The sequence below is a fragment of the Furipterus horrens genome, unplaced genomic scaffold (assembly GCF_987537825.1).
Source record: "Furipterus horrens unplaced genomic scaffold, mFurHor1.1.pri manual_scaffold_15, whole genome shotgun sequence".
In the NCBI taxonomy this organism is placed as follows: Eukaryota; Metazoa; Chordata; class Mammalia; order Chiroptera; family Furipteridae; genus Furipterus; species Furipterus horrens.
The window spans coordinates 10640494-10652657 of NW_028327185.1; the positions used below are offsets into that span (position 1 = coordinate 10640494).

Here is a 12164-nt window from a genome sequence, read left to right on the forward strand (position 1 = left end):
CCCCAAGGTCCCAGCTCAGACCAGATCTCACTACGGCCCTTCTTGGAGTAAAATAAATTACTGTCTTCTCTTACCCACAAGCCAGCTTCAGATGCTTCCTGAGCAGGTCTGACTCCAGTAACGCGGGGTCTTCTCAGAACTGGTGCATCCTGGGCATATCCTGAGTCTTCCCAAACTTAGAATGCATGACAGATACCAAGCGTTTAAGAATGATTTCTATACAATAAAGACAGATACTTTAAAAGCATGAAAGGGAAAGGGTGAAAGTCCTTCTCCCCATTCAACAACCTCCTTTCCCCAAAGATGGGCATACACACAGATTTTGGATTGTCAGCTGTGAGATTTCTTCCAATGAATCAATCTGATACTACTGAGAGCCTATTACCAGTTATAGCATGCTAGGCTCTGGGTGTGTGTGTGGACAAACTAATGTTACATATTCATGCCCACAAAGAAATTATATTCAGGTTATGAATACAACATTAGCTTCATATACATGAAACATATTTATATACACATATATTTAAATTTGGACAGAGTATCCGGGAAAGGGACCAAGTTACCCTTGAGCAGAAGCTGTCGTGGATGGCAGTGGACAGGCAGAATCTGAGAGGTGATGGATGGCCTAAAGGGAAGCGCAGTCCTGGATTTGGTCAAAGAGCTCTGATTCCAGTGACGTTGAGCCTCCTGGGCCCATGTCCTCCTCCAGTCACCCCTCACCCATGGAGCTACCCACGGGGAGGAAAGGCTCCTTGAAACCAACGGGAAAAGGCCCGCAGCCATCAGTGCCTCAGAGGGCGACCAGGGACCTCCAGGCTGAGCAGTGCCCAGTAAGATAAGTCCTCCGTCAGGCCTACAAGAGGCACCATGGAGAACTTGCAGCTGCAGGTTCTCAGGCTGCTATGAACCAAAGGTGGTCCTCCCTACTCTAGAAGGTTTCTGGTATGGGCTCCTCAGGCCTGCACTACCGGGAGAGGACCCCTGTCATCCCCCACCCTCTCTTGCCCAGGACCCAGGACCAACCAAGAGAAGCCAGGAGTGGGCCCCTCCAGCCACTTGCACCTCAAAGCACACCCCACCCCAGATAGGGCGACCCCAGGGGATTTGTACCCTCTGACTTCCAAACTTCCAGAGGGACACTAAGCTGACCCGCTGACAGTGGAGCTCTTTGCCACCTTGGCTGACATGGCTTCTAGCAACTTCTTCTGGGGGAAACTGAACAACAGAAAAGACAGTTCTTGGAGACATCCCAGAACTCATCCCAGAGCCCCCAGAAACTTGCACAGGACACTGGGGAGAAGGCAGGACAGTGGGGAGAAGACAGGGGCCTCCTGGGAGAAGGATGGTTTGCTGGATTCGATTCTGGTCCTCTATTTCAGCAAAAATGATTCACAGGTGATGTGAATTTGTACAAGGTAGTAGTGATCACTGCGCAGGTTCAGGATTTCATTGGAGGCTGCAAAATGGGGATATTCTAACTCTGTCACTCCTTCATTTACCAGCAGCAGACTTCTCTAAGAGAAAGTTTCCTTTATCAACAGTTTACCCTGCATTGCAGTCACATAGGAAAGGCAGGATAAATATCTGCTTCCTTCTCTTTGTTACCAGAATAAAGGGTTTGTTCCCTGGAACTCTCCAGAGGTGACCGATTTTTGTTTTTGAATGATCATTATGACATAATGGGTTTTAACCTCTTTCATGTGTTTCTATCTATTGCTTTTATTATTGATCCTCAAATTGTCCTGTTTGGCCAGTGGGAGCTTCTTCAAACGATTTCTTCAGAGGGCCACCTCAGTAGCATTGAATAGTTGTGTCCTTTTCAGGAATGACAAAATATTCCAGACTTCCCAGATTTCCAGATGTGACTAAATATTCCAGCCCAGGTACGGCACTTGGTGTGGAGTTGGCACTCGGTGTCGCCTCTGCTTCCATCCAAATGGGTGCTGAAATTCAGAATACTATGAAAGTAGAGTGCACACTTGCCTGAGAGACTGGATCTGTTTCTCTAAAACCACCCAGCTTGCTCAGTGCACGCTCACGTGGATTAGAATCTCTTTGAAAGTGCCTTATTCCATCCCATTTCCACCAAGAACCTGTGTTTGCTGGGGCCAATGCAGGATGGTATTTTACACGCACAGACGTCTCTCAGCTATTGTAGGCTTAGCATACCCAGCAAAAGGCACTATTTTTGAAAATTCCCACCCAGTCCATGCTGGCTGGGACACAGAGTCCAGAATTGATCTTCGGTTACTCTGGGTATCAGCTGACACTTTAATAAATTATTTGGGGGCAGAAAAGACAAGTATTGGCAGATGCTGTGTTCTCCTGACGCCTCTCTCTTTGCTTTTCATTGTTCAATGAGACCTCCTGTAAGATATGTGATATACTAATTCAATACAATGCCATCTCTCCCTAAGGTCAGAGGACTTCCGAAGCAAAGTGAGTTTCGTTATATCGTTAGAAGAAAACAAAGGGATCAAACGAAATGGGGTTTAAGTCAAATGACAATGTTAAAGGAACTTTTTGTAGCATCATAAACCTTTCACCAGCCAGCGCTCTTACACTGTTCCTTTTGAACAAAGACCAGTTATGAATGCTACAGCGATGTTATATTTAACACACAAATCTAGATACAACTGTGTGGTATGAAAACAGACGCAGAGTTCTGTTTAAACAACACAACTGAGAGTCTAGAATTCAAACCTAGTGTATGATTTTATGTCAACTAAATACCTCTTGGTATCTACATACAAAAAATTATAAAAAAAAAAAAAAAAAAAAAAAAAAAGAGCGATTTGCCAGATGATGATATAAAGACTCACACAGAGGGGTCTTTCCTATTCAGAAGCTCTGGGTAGAAAAAATCGAAATAAGAAAATAATCATAAGAAACTCAACCTGTTGGGTTCAAGATCTATTTTGTGTTTGTTATTTGAATGTACATGGGGTTCACTAAACCACAGACAAACTTCTTAACCTGTGCCGCTTTCCTGGCACAGCAATACCTTTTGGGGGGGGTGTTGTCTCTCAACCTCTTGGAACCACTGGTCCTGAAATAAACGTCGGGGACTGAAGAGGCAAGGGCAGGAGAGGAGATGAAATCAAAGCGAGGCCAGGATCAAAGGTGCAGACAGCTCCAGGACTCAAGGTGAAAGAAGTAGACTCCCCTTGGCTGCCTTTCCTGGTTCTCTCTTTAAGAAACACTCAGGGCTCCCGAGCCAGGTCTTAGGGCAGCACAGAAGGACTAACTTAAACAACAAAGAGATCTGTGGAAGAGAGTACTTAGCACTTAAGAGAGGAAAGGCTGGCCTCTGAGAGATCTAGGGGTGGGGGGGGGTGTCAGGAGCCATGGTGGAAAATGTTCAGGATACAGGACAGGAGAGTGACCCCCAATAGTTCTATCCTCCCCAGCCTGGGCTCCTCCAGATAACACCTTTTTTTTCAAAGCTTACTGCATTTCTATTGCATCTTCACTTATATAAGGTTGGTACAAAAATAATGTCTGACTTGGAGGTCTATTTTAAAAATGAAAAAGCCCATGATTATGAAAATATTTATTGGTTAACATAACCTCCTTTGCTTTCTAGAACCTCATTCCATCTGTCAACTAGCTTATAAATGCCATGCTTATAAAATTCTTACGATTTTGAAGCGAAATATGAATCCAACTAATTTTCAACCTCTTCTCTTGATGTCAGCCTAAGACCATCAAAATGGTTTTGTCATCCCCGAAACAAGTGATAATCAGAAGGAGCAAGGTCAGGAGAATATGGAGGATGAAGCAATATTTCCCAGCCAAGTTCTTCCAAGAAAGTTTTGGTGAGTCAAGCTGTGTGAGGACGAGCATTATCGTGATGGAAGACGACACCCTTTCTGTTGACTAAGGAGGGTCACATTTGGTTCAAAGCTGCTTTCAGATGATGAAGTTGTTCACAGTAAAGATGAGCAGTAATTGTTTGATTGTTGTCTAACAGTTTGTAATGGACAATCCCTTCCATATCCCACCGTACACTCAACTTGATCTTTGGATGAAGTCCTCCTCTTGGTTGTTGAACTCTTCTTCCTCCTCTGCTGATCCACGATCGGCGGCATTTAACGTTATGGTAAAGGATCCACTTCTCAGCACCTGTAACAAGCCGACCTAAAAATGGTGCCTGAAGGTGTCACAAAAGCAATGATTCACAACAAGCAACACGCTATTGCAGATTCTCTGGAGACAGTTCGTGTGCGACCCATTTCCCAACCACTGAAACCTTTCCAATCCTTTTCAGTTGGCGTAGCACGGTTGTATGGGCTCCGTTACATTGTTCTGCATGTTCTCTAGAGGTAACAGTGGGGTTTTCTGTGACAACAGCTTCCAACACTTCGGAATCAAGGTTTTTTGGATGACCCTCTTTTGGCTCGTTTTTCAAACTGAAATCCCCACTTTGGAAATGGGAAAACCACCTCCTGAAACTTTTTTCAGTCACTGCATCGTCCCCATAAGCGCTCTGAACAGCCTTGCCTGCCGTCCTTGCATTGGCACCTTCATGAAACTCATAAAGTAAAACATTTCTAATGTGGTCTTTAGATGGGATGAACAAGGGTGCAAATATTGCGGATGATTGTGAACAATACTTCAATAATCTGAAAAAATAAGGCATAAATTAGTCACTGTGACATCAAAAAATTATAAGAAGAGGCACAAATATAATAAATATTATCTAAAACTTTCTTTTAAAAAAGTCAGACATTACTTTTGCACCAACCTGGCCTTCCCACATTGTACAGAAAGCATTCCTGGGGCTTGTCTTCTCTATGATCCTGTCCTTCCTTCATGTCTATTTCAGCAGATGCTACGGACAGACCAAATATAAAGTGACCAAAGCAAATCAAGTGGAGAGCCAGTGAGCCCAGGTGTTGGTGAGGAGACTCCTGCCTCTGATCTCAGCAATGGGGTCTTCAGCTAGCCCCGAACTTCACTTGGCTATTCTGAGACTGGCTCACTTCAGTAGAAGAAACTACTTATGGAGCTATTTGAAATGTATTTCAATTTCATAGATTATCTATTTGGGGAAAGTAACTTGCAATAATTGCTTTTTAAGATTTTGGCAAAAACTGGGCTCTTTACATTTTCCAATTTGGGATATAGGTATAGAAGAACTAACAAATTATTCATTGTATTTTACAGCAGGGTAATTGAGTACGGATCTAGAAACTGCATTTAGCGAAAACCACTTAAGATTTTACAGGTGTCTGTCAAACCAAAGAGAAGTGGAAAGTAACTTGAATTTTGAGCATGCACATCAGAGCTTCTGTAGAGGTCCATAGAGGCTCACATCTTGCTAACTCTAGTCAATGAAAACCCCACGAGCACTGGGAAATCTATTCCCCGGGATGAAGTGATCTCTTCAGATTCAGTACATTGCACTCTCTGCTTCAGTTTGTTTGTTTTTTTAAAATTCAGATCTTACCAGTTTTCCCACTAATGTCCTTTTTTGTTTTCTGAGGATCTGATCCACAATACCACATTGCATTTAGTCATCAAAACACTAGTTTTTAAAAAGACTTATAACACTAATACATGCACATGACTTAAAAATAATAAGAGAGCAGCACCAAAGGGAATAAAATAAAGAGCCCCTCTCTGACCCTTCATCCACAATTCCAACCCTTGGTTTCCACTAGATTCTCACCAAGGCTATTTTTAGGTGCATACCAGTATACACAAGTAAAACTTCATTGTATAGTCCTGGCTGGTGTGGCTCAGTGGATTGAGCACCGGCCTGTGAATCAAAGTGTCGCAGGTTCAATTACCAGTCAGGGCACATGTCTGGGTTGCAGGCCAGGTCCCCAGTTGGGGGCGCATGAGAGGCAACCACACATTGATGTTTCTCCTCCTCTTTCTCTCTCCCTTCCCCTCTCTCTAAAAATAAATAAATAAAATCTAAAAAAAAAAAAAGAGTATCAGTTAAGAAAAAAAAACTTCATCGTAAGTAAAAGGAGGAGGGAAAAGGCTGAAATCTTGTTTCAATATAGAGTCTCATACCACACAAGCTCTCAGGAAAAGTCATAAAAACATACTGCTTGTTTAGTTAGTTTGGATAATTATTGAGCCGCAAACTGAATGCTGGAATTTCTTACCACCAGTTTAAAAGACTGAAAAGACTGTCACTGTCCTTGGTTAGGTTCCTTCATCAGGCCATCCACAGTTTTCACGCATGCCCAGACAATTCATTTGTCTATGCAGCTCCATTTTCCTGGCCTACTGCAGAACAGACCCACTCGCTCGGGGCCTCCCCAGTGAGCCCAAGCAGCAGAGAAGTGAGGCTTGGCCAGAGGCTCTGGGAATTTCCACACAGGCCGGAGAATCCCCATGACTCTCAACCCTTGGCAGAGTTTCTGCATTGCTGGGCCATCTCTGGCTGTTAAATCTCAGTTGGCAGCCAGCAGCCAGCAAACCTCTGGTTTCCTCCTGGGGTTGGCTTTCTGGTCCCCATCACTAGAGTAAGGGAACTCAGGTCTGCCTAGATCTGGCTCCATCACCCCTGCCTGCCATTGGGAACCTAATGAGCCTGATGTGGCTGGAAGACATCTCCGCCAGGAGTGGAGAGGGACAGGGGCTTCGCCTTCCTCCTGAGGTGGCAGGGAACTCAGCAGTGAGCTTGGAGTCATGTCTGAAGGCCAGCTTAGCACAGTGGCTTTGGAATCATTGGGCCCATCTAGATGATGAATTATTTCCTGATATGTAAAATGGGACAGAAATACCTAATTTATAGAAACACACTTAAAGCACGGCCATATACAGGGACACTTCAGAAATGGCTTTTGAGTTAATGAAAGAATGAATGAGCACAGAAAAATGGAGGGTCTGCCCTCCCATCCCATATACCTTCTACCTGAAAATCCCCAATGACCAGGCAAAAGAATAAGGGAGGAAGGGAGGAGAGAGGGAGAAAGAAAGAAAAGAGGGGTGGAATCTTGGGGTAAGTTGGGGAACAGGAGGTGAATATTATCAGGCTGCCTCTAAGAGCCTCAGGGGCTGAGCAGGGGTCCGGCACACAGTCCCTGAGCCCCCCACCCCCACCCCACCAGGAGAAAATCAAGCACAGAATTCTTCCAGCATCCCCAAGAATCCTTCCTGCATGGACAGTTGGAATGTCCACTCAGGGGGAAAACACTCCGTAGATGTCAATGAAAGAACTGGGTTTCTGCTAAGACTTTATAATCCAGGAGGGGACCCAGGTACATAAGCCATAACCATACAACGCATCAGGATAAAACGGGACCCTAAAATGAGGCCAAAAGGGTAGAGGCAAAAGGCAGTGGAAGCTTCACAGAGGCCCTTTTCATTGCCTCCCTTCCAGCGGGACCCGTCTTGAGCCTCGTTGTAAGCCTACAGAAAGGCCAAATCACGCGTTGGCTAAATGTGACCATATTTCCAATTCGACGTGTCTAAGAAATCCTTATTCCTATCCCCACACGGACATTCCAGGCGAAAGGGTCGCCTGCCCTTCTCCAGGGAGAGTTTACTGCCTCCCTTTGAGGTCTCTTTATCTGCATCCCTCTTTCTGATTCAGGATGTGTTAGGGAGGCTTGTGGAGGTCAGGGGATGGGCTGTTTGACCAACCTGGTACAGGGTCTAGCACATAGCAGGGGGCGTAAATAAAGACCTTTGAAGATGACATGCTGGACGGCGGGCAAGACTCACCGCCAAGCCCTGAGAGAGAGAGGCCGGCCCAGGGCCCCTCGCGCCGGGTGGGTGACCTGACCGACCCCTGGGGGAGGGCGTTGTTCTGCCCGCATCGGCCTGGGCAGTCAGGCTCCTCTGGCCGACCCTCCCAGAGCAGACCCTTCGCTGGGGATGTTGATTGCGGTGGAGGGGCTGGCGGGGCGGATGGACGGGGGAGGGGACAGGAGGGGGCTGGGGCCCAAGTTCACGCCTCCCTCCCTGCATCCCTTGGTCAGCGGAAGCGATTATTCCCCACCGGTGTCTGGCGGGGCCAGGGGCGGGCTCGCACCCCCGAGAGCCACGGGCCTCCCTGCGTCCACCCCTTTGATCGCCCGCCAACCTGGCCCCCTCCCTGAGCCCTGGGGCCGTATAACTGTAGTCTGTGCCCCTCTCGGTGGCACACTGGGGTCGGGCAGCGATGGCCGCAGCAGGGTCCGGCCAGTTCCAGTTCGGGGACAGCGCGGCATTCCCAGCGTACGGGCCCGCGCACACTGGGGGGCCGCTCCGGCCGCCTCCGAGCCCCGCCACCACCCTGCTCCCGGCGAACGCCTCGGGACGCGGCCCTGATCGCAGCGCCCCGGCGGCCTTCGCGGGCTTCCTGGGGAGGGGTCCCGGACCCGCTGCGCTGCCCCACGCTGGCCTGGACCCGCCTGCACCCCCGAAAGGCGCGGCCGCCCCGTCGGCATCGCAGCGCCGCAAGCGCACATCGTTCAGCCCGGAGCAGCTGCAGCTGCTGGAGCTGGTTTTCCGCCGGACCATGTACCCCGACATCCACGTGCGCGAGCGCCTGGCCGCGCTCACGCTGCTCCCCGAGTCCAGGATCCAGGTGAGCGGCGGATCGCCTGTGCGCCCTCGGTGGAGGCCTGAGGTTAGCCGCCAGGATTCCCGGGGCAGCACCCTGCTGCCCGCGTGCTTAGCGGGGCCTCAGTGTCCTAGACGCTAAAACAGGGACAATATCAGTACCTACTGCTTAAATGAACTAGAACTCACGAGTGCCCTCAATGACTTCTGTCTCTTATTGCTCAGTACAATTAGGGCCCCTCCGAGGAGGATGGCTGGTCCCTTGAAATGGTCAGAAAGTAAATCATTAGCCAGAAGGAGATAGGAAGTATTTTCACACTTTTTCCTGGAAAGAGGCAGATGAGGCATGGTTGGGGTTTCCCTCTGATAGGAGAACGGCAGCTGAGAGGGCAGGGCTGCCTCACCAAGTTACCCTGGGGGCCACCAGGCCACTTTCTGGGCAGGTTTTGAGCCTGGAATTTTGGTTCAAAAGGATGTAGCATCTTGGGATAAAGCTGGAAGCAAAGGGGTTTGTCACAATTTGAAAAATCTAGTGCCAGGGGCATTTATTGCTTGAAATCAGAATCCTGGCGTGTGGTGGTAACGAGGAACATGCTTTTTATTCAGCCTGTTCGTCTGTGGCATCTTGGTCTGAGTCCAAGCGCAGTTTTAAGTAGGAGCGCTCAGTTTAACACTGGGACACAGTGGCCTTGTTCTGTGTCCCTGGTGGAATACATGTGTCTGTTTCAGTAGTAGGCACAGACGCTTCCTAAATGAAGCACCTTTCGTATTTTTGGGGAAATAATGAGCAGAAAAGTGAAGCCCACTGAGTAAAATACTGCCTTAATTAAGTTCACAAGGGAGTATATGTAGTTTAAAATTTTTTCTAAATTATTTTAACATCTACCATCTTTAAGCATGACAGCATAATTTCCCTCAAATTATAAGCACTTTTATTTCTGGACCCCATGGTGAGCAGGGAGCCGGGGCATATTAATCTGAAACTTCTTATAATGAGTCTAACCCAAAGCTGTTCTTCTGTCCCGTCTTCCAGGTGTGGTTCCAGAACAGGCGTGCCAAGTCCCGGCGTCAGAGCGGGAAATCCTTTCAGCCATCAGCCAGGCCGGAGCATGTCCTCCATCACTCTGCTCACGGAACTGAAGTGAAATGTTTGAAGCCCCAGCTGCCTCTTGAGGTAGATGTGAACTTCCTGGCCGATTCCAACCAGGTCAGAGCAGGCAGCTCTGGCCCTAGCTCCCAAGGTCAGAATTGTGAAACCTATTCTTTCCCTGAAGATCTTGGTTCAAAGCTGGACTCATGGGAGGAACACATCTTTTCTGCCTTTGGTAACGTCTGAGGATTCTAGAATTCAGGATAAGCTCAGAGGAGGCGTGACTGACATCCAGGGAGACACATCACGATACTGTCCTTTCTGGCTTCCATGTTGAGGACACATCCATGTTAATCTTGATGATGGCTCTGACAGTCATCTGTCACCTGTGGATGCTCCTCCCCTTTGCCTCTGAACCTTGGCCCAGGATCATTTTTTCCTCTCTGTAGCACACACCTCCCAGGAGTTCTGGCTTTGTTTTGACCTGCACATCTCCAAATCCACATGCTCCATTTGGCCTCTACCCCTGCCCCTTCTTGCCAGTACTGTTATTTTTGGACTGGTTTTTAAAAATTCATTATCTTCTTAACCAGAATGCCTTAGCCTGACTTAGTTTCCCCTTGTGCTTGACAGCTGCCGTCTTCTCATGCTTCCTGAAAAGTTTAGAACCTTAAAACCTTCAGTCGTCATCCTATCACTGAGATTTACTGTCTTTTTATTTGGCCTGCCATCTTTACACTCAGTTGCAGCTTCAATGATTCTGTGTCCAGATTATTTCAAGAGCTCCCTGCATCTAGGTTCTCAGACTCTAAAAAATTACTCTCTTTAGATCAGATGGGTAAATTGCAAAACAGGAGTAAGTTTTTAGACTAATGAATTAAAACACAGAGTTTTGTGTCTGTTTTTTAAAATTGTTCAAGACAAAAAGTGTAAAATACTTTAGACTTTAACAAATGACTAATCTTAAAAACTTGAAAAAATTTTTAAACAGTAAAGTTAAAAGTTGTTTAGAAAAAAGCAAATTAATGCAAAGGGATAATAAAGAGTCAAACATTCTCAGGACCAAATTAAAATAACTATAAAAAAACCCTCACAGACTTCTTTAAGTCACACACCCAAAAGATACTAAAACCATATAAGTAAATGTAAAAGAAATTTACTGTCTTTGGAGATCTGCAGTAGTTTCCAATTGCTACCAAATTATAAAGACCCCCGGTAACCCTCCCACATATCTGACAGCTGGAACCTGCAGGGCAGTTTTGCGACCTTAAGGTGACCTATCTACAAGTTATGCCTCTGTCTCAAAGTCACTCCTTTCGGTGTTTGGAACCAAACAAATGCCTCTTTCAAAACACTGGAGACCCCCTTCTTTCTGAAGGCAAATCTTTTGGTAGATTCTCAATGGTAGCAAGCAAATCTGATATTTGAACTAATTTCAAGTATTTAGGAACCAAATCTACCTAACACATGATGTCCTTGCTTGTTTGCTCAATCTGGCGTTGGTAGCTTTCTTTAGAGCAGCAAAAAGGTGTTAGCAGTGGCAGTATCATTCAAATTCACGTACAGATGACCCAAAATGACTGCTTTGGATCACTGATTTCTCTTCCCTTAACAGAAATAAAATTCAAATATATTCTTAGGCATAGTTCTTGTGGTCAGTACATGATGGCACTGAAAGACATCGACAGTACTTAAATATGTGCAAAATGAGGTATAATTTAAGTGTGACAAGTAAGCCTTAAGAAATGTAAAATGTAAAAAAGTAAATAAAATATACTTACCTAATGCTAGGCAGAACATATTAAAACTGACCTTTCACTAGGTCTAAAGTAAGCCAAGTAACTTACCTGCTTAGTGTTTTCCACAGTGATTTACTTAGGAATGGAAAAAAACTCCTCCTTAACATAATACTGGGTGGTCTTATAATTTGGAATGAGTTGGTAATTAATCTGTACTGTCTCCCCTAAAAATAAAATTTAGTAGAAATTACAATTCTTTAAAACCTCTTAAACAGAAGGAAAACTTATCAACTTATATTAATTAAATGAAAATGTAGACAATATTAATTTTCATAGACCAATTTATTTAGAATTACAAATATTAAGAATAAAAGATTTATGCTTTTCTTAATTAACATAACGGTTGAGCTAAATATAAACTCTGCACTAAAGTTCTGCAGTGGCACAGAATATGGAAGCATTTTTAAACTATACAAAAATTTCAAATGGAAAATAATCTTGTTTCAGTTTTATTATACATTAACATATAAAAAGTCTCATTTTATGAGACATCTAAAAGAATTAAAGCCACTTCTACAGCTATATCTTAAACTCCAAATCTGAAAACAATTTATTATATTTTGACTTTATAATATTCTATATTAAAACAAAGAGAATTCCAAATACACACTTTTTACAAGGTTAACATTTTAGGCAGGGTTTTCCTTAAAAAACAAAACAAAACCACAACCAAATACAAACCTTTCTTCTGTATTTCACAGCACTGGTTATTATATGTTTTCCTTATAAAATCTTTTTACTTTATAAATGGTATACTGTTGGAT

General features: G+C 45.1%; 1 protein-coding gene across 1 annotated transcript; it reads left to right on the plus strand.

The window, feature by feature from the left end:
* Positions 1-8128: 8128 nt before the first annotated feature.
* MIXL1 (Mix paired-like homeobox) lies at positions 8129-9847 on the plus strand. The gene is made up of 2 exons (XM_090263289.1): positions 8129-8536; positions 9545-9847. The coding sequence occupies exons 1-2, from the start codon at positions 8129-8131 to the stop codon at positions 9845-9847; spliced, it is 711 nt and encodes a 236-aa protein (XP_090119415.1).
* Positions 9848-12164: the final 2317 nt, after the last annotated feature.

Coding starts and splice junctions, on each gene's coding strand:
- MIXL1 (XM_090263289.1), top strand. CDS start 8,129: ATGGCCGCAGCAGGGTCCGGCCAGTTCCAGTTCGGGGACAGCGCGGCA. Junction 8,537..9,544: donor TCCCCGAGTCCAGGATCCAG/GTGAGCGGCGGA, acceptor CCCGTCTTCCAG/GTGTGGTTCCAGAACAGGCG.